General features: G+C 46.3%; 1 protein-coding gene, 1 non-coding gene and 1 pseudogene across 2 annotated transcripts; all 3 read left to right on the top strand.

The window, feature by feature from the left end:
* Positions 1 to 5,432: 5,432 nt before the first annotated feature.
* Positions 5,433 to 7,993, top strand: LOC133923842 (uncharacterized). Its single transcript, XM_062369117.1, has 6 exons — positions 5,433 to 5,585; positions 6,123 to 6,385; positions 6,465 to 6,570; positions 6,652 to 6,757; positions 7,007 to 7,093; positions 7,510 to 7,993. Exons 1-6 carry the CDS (start codon positions 5,554 to 5,556, stop codon positions 7,606 to 7,608), a joined length of 693 nt encoding a protein of 230 aa, XP_062225101.1. The 5' UTR covers positions 5,433 to 5,553; the 3' UTR covers positions 7,609 to 7,993.
* Positions 7,994 to 8,023: 30 nt separating this feature from the next.
* LOC133923750 (acyl transferase 15-like) lies at positions 8,024 to 9,534 on the top strand (annotated as a pseudogene).
* Positions 9,535 to 10,220: 686 nt separating this feature from the next.
* On the top strand, positions 10,221 to 10,358 carry LOC133925673 (small nucleolar RNA Z247). Its single transcript, XR_009910947.1, has one exon. It is a non-coding gene; the product is annotated as a small nucleolar RNA Z247 (small nucleolar RNA).
* The last annotated feature ends 4,143 nt before the right edge of the window (positions 10,359 to 14,501 follow it).

Here is a 14,501-nt window from a genome sequence, read left to right as displayed (position 1 = left end):
TTTTTCTCATCTCTAATAACTTCTCTTCGAAAGGATTCGTTAAAGAAAAAGAAAAGGAAAATTCCGTCCTGAAAGAAATGATCTTGTAAATCTTTTCGTGACAGAAACCGTGATGAGAAACCGTTGAAACGTTGAAAGGATTTTCGTCCCTAACGGAAAACACTTAGGGATGGTCTTATACCCAGACCCAGGACCAGGACCAGGACGCTGGCTTGTTCCGGCAAAATATGGATCTGCTTCCACACGGTGGCTTCGTACGAATTACCTACCTGGAGTATCATTTTCGCTTGAGTTCATGATGCCTTTTGCAAGTGCACGGCTCGGGGCGCGCGACGACCTCACGTCTACTCGTTTGGTGATGGTGTAGCCGGATTGGATAGAATTTTCTTCTTCTTTGTCTGGGAAAGTGAGCGTATAAATGATTGATTTCTGGATATTCCAAACATATATAGACCTACCCAGTGGGCTGACCAGTTGATCCCAATTCGTATGTAGTCAATTGATCGTCATGTTATCTCTATTGGTAGATGGTACCTTTGGTTTTGGTCTCTCTGAAACTTTCAAACTGATCCTTTCAATTTTAACTATTTGTCATTTTAGTATCGCATCTCCGTCATTGTTTGAACGCTAGCTATTTCGAAGCATTCTCTCCGACCCAGCCTCTGGTGCTGCCTGCCACGCTTGCGACCTGCTACCAAGGTTCAATTTACCGACCGGAGCTAGGTTACCGAGCTCCGGTGGTAACCGAAAATGCGCGATAACCGCGGTTACCGGTCAAAAATTCAAAAAAATTCGGAGAAAATTTATTTGGCAAAATTTGAATTTTGGAAAAAAAATTACGATTTTAGCTGTTCGGTAACTGCTCGGTTTTGGTCGGTTACCGAGCGGTTTGGGTCGGTTACCGAGCGATTTTCTCGCATTTTTGAATTGGTCGGTTACCGAGCGGTTTGGGTCGGTAACCACTCGGTTTTCTCAATTTATCGAGCGGTTTTATCGAATTTCAGCGCAGTTCAATAAAAAATCCAAAAAAGGGCTCAACCTTGTAAAATCAATAACTAATTCATCTGAGCTTCAAATCAAGTGAAACAAATTTTGTTGGCTTCCTTGTAACATGATCTACATGATAAAAGTATTTATACTCATAAAAAAGTTCAAAATTTTTTGTGAGAAATTGTATTTGTTAAACCAAGTTAAATGCATAGTTTACTCTTTGCTAATTCAAAAATCATGAAACTAATTTTGTTAGTCTTCTTACATGATCCTATGTCTTTTAAAAATACATGAACTCATAAATTAGTTATTGTAACATGCATGATTGTGTAAATGTGTTGCGACTAAATTAATTCATAACTGACCCATCAAACCTCACAAATTAGTGAAACCACTTTCATTAGCTTATTTATACTATTATTTACGTAGAAAAAATAATAGTAGACATGAAAAAGTTAATTACAATGTTGTTTCTTAACATATTCACTTTATGCTTGTGAACTTTGTAAAAATCATAGAGAATTTAATAAAACTCTAAATAAAGTGAAATCAATTTTAAAGATACTCTTAAAATACGTTTTATACAAGAAAAATATGTGTTTGCATGTTACACTTTTCCTTAATGTGAGTTAATAACTGAGCCGCACGTTTCAATTTTTTTTCATTTTTTTCAAACTTTCTCCTTATAGAATATGATGCAAACGACATTATTTTTGAAAATGTTTTCCACAGAAGGTCTTAGAATTGTGTCTAGTTTTTTTCAAGATTTGTTTTGAATTTTTTATTTTTTCGAATTTTTTAAATTCAAATTTCGGTTACCGTTCGGTTTCTGAAACCGGACTGGACCAAGAAGGTCGGTAACCGCGATTTTTGGGCGGTTACCGACGGTTTTTTGAACCCTGCCTGCTACCCCGACGCGTACAGTCGCTATAACATCCTGTGTTTTACCATTTAATAAAATCCTCTAAAATTTTGAACTTCTTCAAAATTTTAAACAAATATATTCTAAATCAAGCTAACTATCTCAAATTCACTTTAAATTTAAAATTTTAATCTTTGAAAACCTACACAAAAAGGAACATGATGCATTTTGAATTTATTTGAAGTTTTGTTGAATTTAATTCAATGTTCAATTTTAAATTTCATTCAAATTTGTGTTTATGAATTTTCTGGAAAATCTCAAACATTTTCCTAAAGATCTACGCCGAAATCCTTAAAATTCAGCCCATCTTCTTTTTTTTTCCCTTTTTCTTTTTCTTCCTTCTGGACCAACCCATCTCCGGCCTGTTGTCCTTTTTTTCCTCTCTTATTTCCTTCGGACCAGCCCACCGATTTGTCTTGTGGGGCACCGATAACATCAAGACCATCAGCTACCTGACCACCCTCACCGAACCTCGTGAAAGGTGTAGTGCATGTCGGCGTGGTCTGGCGCCAGGCGGTCTTGACCAGGAGGGCAAGATCACGTAGCCATGGTACCACTGGCGAGCCTTCCGGTATGGGCACCAGCAGGCGGCTGAGGAGAACTCGTAGGGTCTGGAGGTTTTGTGTTGGCGTCATGGTCCCGTAGTCGAGACGTTGGGCGTGGAGCGATGATAGGTCTCGAGGTGGAGAGCCCCCAGTGTTGGGGCGGCGTGATGGCCTAGGTGAAGACACCACTGTAGAAAATGCCATGTGCAGCGGCGTGTTGGGAATGCTGAGGCTGTCTTGAAGCTCCTACCTGTCCAGCGCCAGGCTAGTTTTCCTCTGGGCGAAAAGCCGAGGGTTTGCCGCCGATGTTTGAGACGTGGGGCCCTCCAATGCCTTCTGCGGAATGGGCCGCCATGCAGACCTCGCGTTGGGTCTCAGAGCTCCCTGATTCCGGTTCGGTGTCCCATGCCTAGAGTACACGTGGTTCGTCCGGATGGTACCCCATGAAGAATACGTTGCGGTGGCCGGGTTCCTCAGAGTGGGACTCAGCGGTTGCTGTGGATTCGGCCATGGGTAACATGATCAAGTTTTTTCAAACTTGCTGAAACGACAAAAATGCGCCCCCTACCTAGGGTGCCAAATGTCGAGGGTAAATCCCTGATAGTGATTCCGGGATATTGGACAGTGGGTGCGTGAATGGTGTTTTAGGGACTGGGTGTGTCTGTGTGTAGATGATGGATTCGGGGATACCTGGGATTATATAGGTTCGGATCTCCCGGAGGATAACAACCATACGTCCTGTGTTTGTGTTATAGTAGATGTTACTTGGTTACAGACGGTGTTCTAGCAGTTTGCTAGAATTGATCTATCTTGGTTACAGACGGGGTCTTCATCCCTTTATATAGTAGGGAGAAGAAGAACTTATAAGTAGGCCCTACATAGATGACCTCTGCTCATTCTAATATCTAACTCAACTCATCATTACGGAGTACTGGGCATGCCAACTTGCTCTGACGGCATTGTATATTGTGCTGCTGCGCGCCGTCTTTGCTTAGCCCGTAGAGCCTTATCTTGCTGCATTTAATGCGATGGGACGGAACGATGTCCTTCTGCACCGTCCCCGTCCGCTTGCCTCTCTGCACCGTCCTCGTCCACTTGCCCTCTACGCCGCCCCGTCCACTTGCCTCTCTGTGCCATCTCCATCCACTTGCCCTGCCTGATGGCTGACAACATCCCATCTGTCTTGCGGGCGCTGTGCCGGCCTGTAGAGTCTCACTCCGTAGCCTTTCATGCTACGAGATGTGACAACGCCCCCCAGCACCGCCCATGATCTTATCCGTCAGGGCCGATGCCTGGTGAAGAGAAGCGTTCGGGCGAGTGTCCAATCCAGTCCCGCGACCAGGGGGCTGGTCGTGGGTTTGTGTGAAGGCGTAGTGAGATTGGTCGCTGGAGGCCTTGCACTGGTCGGGGTAGCTCATCAACTGATTGGAGTTTTTAGGAGATGTTCCCCTGGCTGTTTGCACCCTTTGTGTGGCCTATTAGCCGAGGTACCCCTTTAGTTGATACACCGATACTACTCTTGACACTCAAACTATAACACAAGAGACAAGGATAATAAGGAAATTACTAGTAAACCCTGAACATGGGATTCATATTAACAAGCATGCATCTAGAAAAGTAAAAGATACACTTTCCTACAATGGGATCAAAGTGATCAAGGACACTTACTTTCAACCGTGGGTTGCTCAAACTCCTCGAACGTCTGGTCCTGCAGGCTCACACACTGCTCGTCTCCTATAACAATTGCGCACACCGAAAATAAACAAACATAAACATCTAAGAACAGTACACAAAATAGTAGCAATGTACTATAAAAAGATTACTAACGGATAGTACTCGCTGCTACGATCACGAGAGCGCAAGAATCGTCTAAATCAGAGCTCGTGTGAAAAAGTTGTGAGGGTTTTAAGCTACAAGGGGCTTTTATGAAAAAGTACAAGGGCTAAATTGTAAAAAAAAGTTATAGGGACTTATTTGTAAAATTCAAGGACCTACTTGTAATTATACAAAAGTTCAGGGGGCTAAAAATAAAATAACAGTACTGGCAGGGGCATAACTATGAAAACAATAAAGTTTGGGGGCCTATAGGTAAAATTACCTTATTTTAGAGAATAAAAGAATTATTTTTTATTGAAAAATCCTAATTATCGTGTCAGCATGTTGACTGGGCTAAAAAGGGGTGACATGGCCGTGCCACATGGTACGAAGTTGCATGTGTGGCATGCACACGTGGCAAGGCTGACTGAGATTAGGGCATTTAAATCTAGAGCGCACGATCTAGATTGGACGGCTGAGATTTAAAACACGAAGGAGTATCTGAGCTTCTAATCTTAACCGCACGCGATACATCGGACGACCGACAACAAAAGGGGGAAAATGGGTGGCCGGCAGCGATGGGAACACGGCGCCGCTGCCTCGGACATCGCCAGAAAATGGCGAAAATGTCATCGCTGGGCACGATTCACGACGATGAGCGGCTGGGTAGAAAGAGGAGAGGACGGCAAACCCATTTTGGCACATACCTTCGATGGCGGGGCACGGAAGGGTGGTCGACGGCGGTGGCACTCGGGTTGACGTCAAGGAGGCCGAGAGGTGCCGGGAAGGAGTCGGCGGCCTTGCTCTTGAGCCCGCGAAGCTGGTGAACCAGTCGGCAAGAGCGGAGCGGCACCAGAGCGATGGCGACGCGAGCTCGGGGGGTGTGCGGCAATGGAGCTGGGTGGCGACGACTAGGGCTGCGGAAACAGATAAAAAATGAGGGGGGACGCGCACATATATAGAGGAGGGGTTGGATAAGCGCGTGGAAGACGGATTCGGTTGATGTTCAGTTTGGATTCAGGCTTGGGGAGGTGGCGGCATGAGCTCAATCCGAACTTGGTCGACGCGGCACGGGCAGAGACGACGGTGCTGACAAGTGGGCTGGCGAAACAGCGTCACACGCTGGTCGTTCAGATCTTGGCATACCCATTACAGTGCATCTTTTATGTGAATTCATAGAATCTCTCTTCACAATATCTGTTGTGCATTACATTTACAGGTACAGGATATGTTTGCAGCACATATCTTAGTAAAGCACCCAGCTCCATAGACATTATAAGAATGTACAATTTGAGTAGTGACATGGCCAGCAGGTACTTCTCTTTTGGCACAATATGGCTTTTCATTACAGAGAAGAGTGGTAATAAATTAGAGAATTTTTAGAATAACTGGGTTATGACAAAGTGAACTTGTAATCAATTTAATAGCATTTTTCCATCTGAAGTCCAACCATTTGTTATTCAGAGCACATGAAATAAATATTTGGACACTGTAGAGTTGTAAAGTTGGACCTTCCACTATTACTCTATTGGGATAATTTATGCACAAACTATTTTGTTCATTGAATTGAGTCTTGTTAGATTGTATAAATTCATAAAACAATGTGATATAGGGTACATTTGCAATCTAACTGGTTATTTGAGAACTCATGTATCACCATCCAATTTTATATAATCATTCACTTTTTCTTGGTCAACACTGCCATAGTGCCATGTAAGAAACATTATTATATTGTTGTTTGAAATTATAGAGATATGTATGAAGCATTTCAAATTATAACCTAGGTTGCATCCAATTTGTAAGTCAAGCTATACTGTGTCTGAAAATGTTATGATAAACTTTCCATTCAGGATTGTTCAGGCGCCACTTAGTGACCTATGCTCATTGCAAAATCCTGGCAATACCCCTTCTGTTGCCAATGGTGGCACTCAGGGGGAGGTGATCGAACCTATTGTAGTATCAGCTGAGGATACACAGTTATCTCTGGCACAACAAGGTGACACAGCAGTATCAGATGAGAAGCCACCATTATCAGCAGAACAACCAATTGATATGGAGATCTCTGAGCCTTCATTGGATGAGCATCTTGTTCAGGACGAAAATTCGTCTTTAGGTAAGTAGTTGATGAAGCTAAGATAAGAAATTTCTAATGAAGTTAAGGTTTGATCTCCTGATGCCATGTTAATCTGTAGATTGCAAAGGCAATGATGGTAGGTCAATAGCATCCAAATCACTTAAACCCGGAAAGACACCATCACCAGATAAGATGGAATATTGGAAAGAACATGGCTTTAGCAGGTAACACAAGTTATAGAAGAAAGCCATTCTGCTATTGTAGCACATGTTCTCATTAACATGGTGGCTTTCTTCTTAATGCAGCTTGATTGTTGCTTCCCCGGACTATGAGGTTGAAAGTTTGGTTGCTGATCTGCTTCCACTATTGTCGTATTCAGCTCCATTTGCTATCTATCATCGGAATCTTCAGGTAAATATTCCTTGACTTTGATACAGATCATGCCAGTTTCAAAACTTTGGTTTGTTGCATTTGTGCCTAGAGTTTGTACTATCTAGAATCCATATTGAAGTTCCTGCAAAGCATAATAGATATCATCGTTTTACCTGAAATTATTAAGTATTAACTTATGTGGCAAATTTGTTTCATCCTCATTTATGTTTCATCTTCAATGTACTTTCCGTTGTTACTTATAGCTTGTTGTCTCATATCTACATGCAGCCTCTTGCGATGTGCATGCATAGCTTGCAAGGATCAAAAATGGCTATTGGATTGCAGATTTCTGAACCCTGGCTTCGTGAATACCAGGTCAGTACATTAACAATGAGCAAGTTAAATCAGAAATAGCTGTACTTCTGTGTTTTAGAGTTTCATAATCATTGTGCTTAAATGGTGCATTTGAAGACTGAATTATCTTTGCATTCTGTAGTAACTGCTGAGATGTATGATGAGTGCTTAATATGCTTATTATAGTGCTATAGGCAAATCGTAGTAAAATTTTTGTTGGCTATTATTATCATCGGAATTATTACCTTGACATACCACTTAGAATCAATGATTAGTGGTTACTTGTGCATCTGTCATTTTTTTGTAATTTCCCCACAGGATGGTCTATGTTTGCAACAGTTGCAAAAGATAGGAAGAATACAGCACTATTACTTGTAATTTAATTTAATGTGTCGCCAACATTTGCAAAATTATGGTATTCCTTTTATCCAACACAGGTCCTTCCATCACGCACTCATCCACACATGCAAATGGACGCATTTGGTGGTTATATTTTGAGCGGCATAAGGATACACAATACAGATTGTGTAATATAGAACAAGTGAGTGATCAATAAGGCTTCCGTCCATCGAGGAAAAGGAAAGCCACCATTTTATATTTTTACGCTAGCTTAAAAGGGACAAAATTTAGTCCATAGAGCAGTCAACTTGCATGTTGAAATCAATATGTGCGATCAGATACAAATTGCGATGCTTACAGAGAGCATCTGGGAGTATAAGGAAATGAGCATTGCTACTTAGATATGCACCAAACATGTGTAACTTGTATCATTATGTGTTGTATCTTTAGAGAATTCAAACTGAACATTCTTTTTATTTGACTACAAGATTCGAGAAGAGGCATAGTTTGGTGATTGTAACAATCGTAGTGTACCTTCTTGCAACAAGTACTTAATTGGTTCAAGGTGACAGATTAAGTAAACATAGTTATCTGTTAGAACTGCAATGACAGATGCGAATTCTACACGTTCATACAATTGACAGTAGATCAGATGCTGTTTTGTCCAGTGCAAGATGTTATCATAAGCCCATTGGGCAAATAAATAAGATCGCAGTTCAGTTTGGCGCCAATATATAAACCATAAAGCCTAGCTAGGAGGCACCACCAGCCGAGCGCCGTGTATTAACAATAGGTGGCGCCGTCGTGATCAAGTCCTCGCCGGTGGTCGTCGCTCTGGCGGAGTCCGAGGTGGCGACGCTGCCGGCAGGCGTCGCCGCCGCTCTCTCCTCTTTCGACAGGGCGTCGTTCCTTCTCCGACCACGTTGCTGCTCACGTTCGACCGCCCGATCCTCAAGCCGGTAGAGACGATAAAGAGGGCTCTGTCGCGCGCGCTCGCGCACCACCGCCCCATCGCCGGCCGCCTCGATGGCGAAGGCGGCATCGTGTGCACCGGATAGGGCGTGACATTCGTGGCCGCGTCGGCCAGCTGCGCCCTGGAGGAATTAGCCACGGGGGCGGTGCAGCTCAAGGACCTCGCAGTCCGCTACCCCGGCCAGTTCTGCTGCGACGCTGAACCCTTGCTGCTGGTGCAGGTGACAGAGTTCTCATGCGGCGGGTTCGTCGTCGGGGTGACGTGGAACCACGTCGTGGCCGACGGCCCTGGGATGGGGCAGTTCTTGCAGGCCGTCGGCGAGCTCGCGCGCGGGGTGTCGCCGTTGTCCGTCGTCCCGGTCAGGCACTGGGACGACTCGCTGCCGGTCTACCATGAACCACGGACCCCAGGACCTGGCCCGCCTCGACATCACCGTCCCCTCGAGCCTGATCCGCCGCGTCAAGGCCGAGTCCGGCGGCGGTGTTCGAGGTCGTCACCGCGGTGCTCTGGCGGTGCCGCACACGCAAGGCCATGTCGCCAGACGGCGACCCCGAGTCCTTCGCGCCGCTCGCCTTCCCGTGCAACGTGCGCGCGCACGTTGGCGCCAGGGACGGCTACTATGGCAACTGCGTCACCATGCAGCTGGTCCTGGCCACGAGCAGTGCGGTGGCGAGCAGCGGCATCGGCGACCTCGTCCGGCTGATCAGGCGCGCCAAGGAGAAGGTACCGGACCTGCTGTCGAACAGCAGCAGTGGAAGCAACGGCGGAGCAGCAGTCGACGCCGGCGCAGCAGAGGGGCAGACGCAGCTCGGGTCGTACGACGCGCTCGCCGTGGTGAGCTGGCGAAACTTGGGCTTCGATTCGGCGGACTTCTGCGGCGGGGGACCGGCGCAGGTGATGTGGCCCTCCGAGCGGACGGTGGTGCTGGGCTGCGTCGTGTGTCCGCCGTGCAAGGCGGGGAGGGACGACGGGGTGAGCGTGTCGTCGCTGTCCGTCAAGCAGGAGCACGCCGGCGCCTTCCTGGAGGAGCTCGACGTGATTAAGCGGATCCAGCAATGTTAATTAGGGGGATGCTATTTGAGTATTTGTCGCTCGACTAATCACGAGAGGATTCACACTCGATTAATCACAACCGTTCGATGGAGATCTGACGACCTTTGTTCTTTCGTTTTCCTCCCAACCTCCACAGAACACGCTCGACGCCATCTGGGCTCGGGTAGCTGGGGGTCGCTCAGTCGCTGCCTCGCTGGGCTAGGGTGCGAGGTGCGGGTGGGAATAAAATTTTATAAGATCTTTGATCTCTACAATGTTCTGATTCATACCGTTATTTTCTAATCTAACGACTATCACGTGTAACTGAGAGAAAATAGAAAAATACATGACATGCACAAGAGATCTTTTTATAAGACAGAATCTTATAGAATTTTCTTCCGTGCGGGTGTGGCCACCTAATCAACATCAAGTTGACTGATGACAATTAACTGCTTTGGAAGGCTGAGATCATTCTTCTGCTTCGAGGGCAACAGCTACTCGGTTTTGTCGAGGAAACCAACATCCGGCCCAACAAGATGGTGACAAGATCTAAATCCACCATACAACAACTGGTTCCAATAGGATCAGATGGTCCTCAGTACTGTGCTGGCATCTCTCTATTGAAGTTTTTGACCAAGTTGTCTTCACGAGTTTTGCCGCTAGGTGTGGGTGGCTCTTGAGGGGATGTTCTCATCCCCATCTTCTGCCACGATCATGCAACTCCGGAAGCAACTTGCCACCATCCAGAAGAAGGACCTCACCAACGTGAAATCGTTGGCGGACGCTTTAGCAGCCACTGGCCATCCTGTGAAAGAAGATGAGATTGTCATCTATATGTTTACCGGTCTGGAATCTGTTTATGATCCACTTATCACTGCTATTATGACAAGATCGGATCCATTAGGCTCACAGATCTGTACTCACATATGCTCAGCTTTGAGATGAGGTAAAGCAAAACAATTCAGTGTACTAGATCGGTGGATCCTCTATGAACACAGCAGCTCGAGGCGGTCATGGTGACCGCAACGAGGGTGGGCGTGGTGGATGTACTGTCCATGTGACGTGAGTGCCCAAACTAATCCAACTAGCGCAACAACTAGAACACTGGTGGTGACGAGAAATGTATAATTAATAAATTATATATTTACTATAAATACTTTATATCTTTATAACAGGTATCCACCGTACATGTGTCCTTAACTCGACATGGTAGGTTTTACAACCGTCATGAGGCAAATAAGACATATGCTGATATTTTAGGAAGTTCCTCATGTTCTATGCAAAAATTATGATCAGATTATAAAGAAATCTTCTACATATACAGAAGAAATGCGATCCAGGGAAGACATGCTCAGAGTTTTCAAGTATGATATAACTATTTCATCCTGACTATATAAGGAAGGATATGAGGTACATCAAAGGGAAGATCCTCAAAGAGATCTCAAGACAGATCAAATTCTTAGTAGGAGGCCGGGATAAATAATACAGAGCAAGTCTAGGTGGGTTGGACCAGATACACCCATTGAGATCCATAATAAAGTCATACCATGATGAATTCATCTGACAAGAGCTTCAGGACTTAGAACATGAGAGAGCTCACCTAGAGCCTTAGGATTAGATTTAGACAAACCCCAATTGTAATTATTTTTTCCTAATATTAATCAAGACAAAATAGGACATAGGGATAAAGCCCAAGCCTGTATAAAAACTCATGTCTCTATCTTCAATACGCACGTTGAGACCAACAAATATCCCTACTTTATATAAGTATTCACATAATCAACTTTACCAATCATCGACAGCTGGTGTCGTCCATGGGGATACAAAGACTAGTCTTCATCAACTAAGCGAATAAAGTCTTCGGTAATGGGCTAATCCAATGATGGATTCTATGATGACTTTAGACCCGACATCTACGTGAAGCCCAACAAGTTAGTGGAGGTTTCTCGATCTCCGGCGATTTTCGATCAACTTATGGCTTGCTGGTCGAGATAATTACTCGCATAATCATATGGCTTGTAAGTAGGAGAATCTGACCGCAACTGCAGCCTCAACTTTCGTAGCTCTCGCTACCAAGTAATCGCCAATATAAAGAAGGAGATTCCAAAGGATGAACCTTGCTTATTGGAATTCAATGCATCCACAGACGAAAAAGATGTGAAGCGTCACGAGGTCAATGCGCTCTCTGCCGATCCTTTAGGGGATCGTGCAGACGCTAGCCCTGGGCATGACATTGCCATCACAAAAAGTGATGATGATGCTCTATGGAGGGTTTCGAGTCTGAAACTCCCCTCTAAGGTTCACAATTGTGGTGGGGATCAACGTTGCAAGAACCATCTATCATCGCCTCGCCGCATGATATTTGGTTCTATAGGTCAACAAGGCAATGACGTTGCAGGAAGCATCTATCACCACCTCGCTGCATAATATTTAGTTCGATAGGTCGACAAGGCAACGAGGAGCAGTTTGCTTCTGGTATGACTCAGTACGTACAAGGGGCAAAAACCTTAGTCTCCAATCTGCCTCAAGGTGGATTAGATACACCAGAAAGGGCACAATGGTTGGAAGACATCTCTAGGATTGTTACTGATGCTCAACAACGGGCATAAGCCTTAGCTTCGACAAGATAAACTACTCGGACGAGTAGTACACGTCGACATGGTTCCAATTCAGTTTCCCCTAGTCCGATACGAGAGAGTAAACCAACCTATGAGAGGGCACACACTCGTAGCCAGCAGCATGTCATGCAACACCTCCCAAAAACTGCTCAGATGTGGATCTACGTCACAAGATTAATGGGTTGTGACAAAGCAGAAGATCAAGATAGATCTCCTAGAATAATCAGGCCAAGTTCTAGGAATCATGCTAATTCGGTTCCTGAGGGTCGGGGTTATGATCCTAACTATCGGAGGAGCGTTGCGGTAGTTATTAGGTGTCGAGCTTTTACGCCTGACTTCTGAGTAGTACACTGGTCGGATAGATTCTGACCAGGAGCGTCAGAGAAATACAATGGGAATTCTAATCCATTGGACTTCCTTTCATGTTTTATAGCAACTTTTCTCTCTTGGTTATTGCTTCCGCTTGAGCTTTCGAGGTGCGTTGGGTGATCCAAAGGAGAATGTCATCCAATTTGAAAGAATTTGGTAAGACACCTATTCACCCCTTTCTAGTCGCCATTCTTTATCCTACATTGTGAAAAGAAGCCAGATGTTGCGGCATTGGATGGATGGAGATAATGTCATTTTATTACATAGAAGAGACGTCTCGAAGAGCAGAATGTTCTGGATGTTTGCCTAAAAACTAGCTTCCCTCACTAAGTCACTATGGGCATGTTTGGTAGTAGCACTAAAAGCTTCTTTTGCTAGGCAACCTTGCTTGCTAAAGCAAGAAAATCCTTACCGAGCCAGGAGAGCCGATTCGGCTCTCCCACTCAGGCAAGGGGAGCGCATGCAAGGAGGCAAGCTTGCTCACTGGGCTTGCTCACCCGACAAAAGAACCAAACGTCAAGCTTGATCTATGGGCAAAACAACCAAACAGCGTCACCTCTCCTTGCCTAGCTTTGCTGGGCAAGGTTATGCAATCCTTGCCCAGCTAGCCTAGCTAGCCTGTATAGGCAAAGTAACCAAACACTACCGGATTTCGTTACTTTGCCGTGTGCCCATGGCACACGGCAAAGGCTTAAAAACACTCGGCAAAGGGTTTGCCGAGTGTAACATTCGGCAAACAGCGATCGGCATACACAATGCCGGTAAACAGCTGTTTGCCGAGTGTTTTCTATCGTGCACTCGGCAAACTCTTTGCCGAGAGTCAAATCTGACACTCGGCAAAAAAAGCGACTAAACGGCAGCAGGACATATCGGGGGTTTGCCGAGTGTCGAAGAAATACACTCGGCAAAACAGGATGGTTGCCGAGTGTATTTGTCAGGCACTCGGCAAACTTGCGCAGTTATATTAAAAAAAACACTACGCAGGAGATTTTGGCGGCCCGCGTTTTGGCTCGTTTTGGCGGGCGCGCTTTGTTTTGGCGTTTTGGCGGGGCGGCAAAATCCCGCCGCCTTGCCCTCCACCCACCGCCGCCGATGACCCAGCCTGGATCGACATCTAGGAGATGGAGAGATGCGCACGGGGGCTTCCCGGAGGGCTAAGCGCCTCCCCCGCCACGAGTCGCCCTCACGGAAGCTGCGGCGCTGCCGCGCGCCGACTCGGCGGCGCCGGCGAGCTCCCTCCCGCCGTACCCGAGCCTCCAGCGGCAGGCCCGAGCTGGACTGGTGACGACGCGCGCACCTCCCCTCTGGCGCGGCACCTCCCCTCTGGCGCCGACGAACAACCCGAAGGCTCGCAGGCCACCACCGCACAACAGCCCGGCAGCTTGCAGGCCACCACCCACGCACAAATACGCCACGGCCGCCACCACACTGCCTGGCGCCCACCCTCCGCCACTCGCCTCAATTCACCGCCGGTGGTTCAGCATCTCCTCGGCTTGGATCTGCGGCGGCGCCCTCCGGCGCCCTTCGGTCGACACGGCCGCAGCGCCCTCCGGCGTCCTCCAGCGACTCGACGCACGGCGGCTCGGCTCCTTGGTTTGGCGCAGCAGCGCACTCCGGCGCCCTGCGGCACACGGCGCCGCAGCACCCGTGGCCATAGCAAAGGGCGGCGGCGGCTGCAAAAGCAAGGGGCGGTTAGGGTTTGCAGCGGGCCATCCTCTTTATATGGCAAGGGGATGAGGGGGAGCCCGATGTGGGCTTGGGCCAAAAGGCCAATAAGGCTCAAGCCCAGGTTGTTTCGGCCCGCTGGCCGAAAATAGCTATTATAATTGGCTATTTCCATAAAACCCCTCGGGTTTTATATTAATCCTGTATTTATTATTTGCAGTACTGTACAATTGGCTATTATAGTTGGTGGTCATGTGTTGCCACCCAGATGTTACAAATTTCTTTTCATTTCTTGGGAAAGGCCTAAAAGTAGACTCAACAATATGAATATGATTTTTCTACCCATTTTTTCCCATTATTTCATGCACTTGCAGTACAAATTTGACTTATATCCATTAAAAGCCTAAAAATGCACTTAATGAATTAAAAATAG

The sequence above is a fragment of the Phragmites australis genome, chromosome 7 (assembly GCF_958298935.1).
Source record: "Phragmites australis chromosome 7, lpPhrAust1.1, whole genome shotgun sequence".
In the NCBI taxonomy this organism is placed as follows: domain Eukaryota; kingdom Viridiplantae; phylum Streptophyta; class Magnoliopsida; order Poales; family Poaceae; genus Phragmites; species Phragmites australis.
The sequence above is the reverse complement of the archived record's forward strand: the minus strand, read 5'-3'. Positions and strand labels throughout refer to the sequence as shown.

Excerpts from the sequence above, each read along its gene's own strand:
- LOC133923842 (XM_062369117.1), top strand. The coding sequence starts at position 5,554 with ATGTACAATTTGAGTAGTGACATGGCCAGCAG. Across the intron at positions 5,586-6,122 it reads AGTAGTGACATGGCCAGCAG|GATTGTTCAGGCGCCACTTA; the intron begins GTACTTCTCTTT and ends CTTTCCATTCAG. Across the intron at positions 6,758-7,006 it reads TCTATCATCGGAATCTTCAG|CCTCTTGCGATGTGCATGCA; the intron begins GTAAATATTCCT and ends ATCTACATGCAG.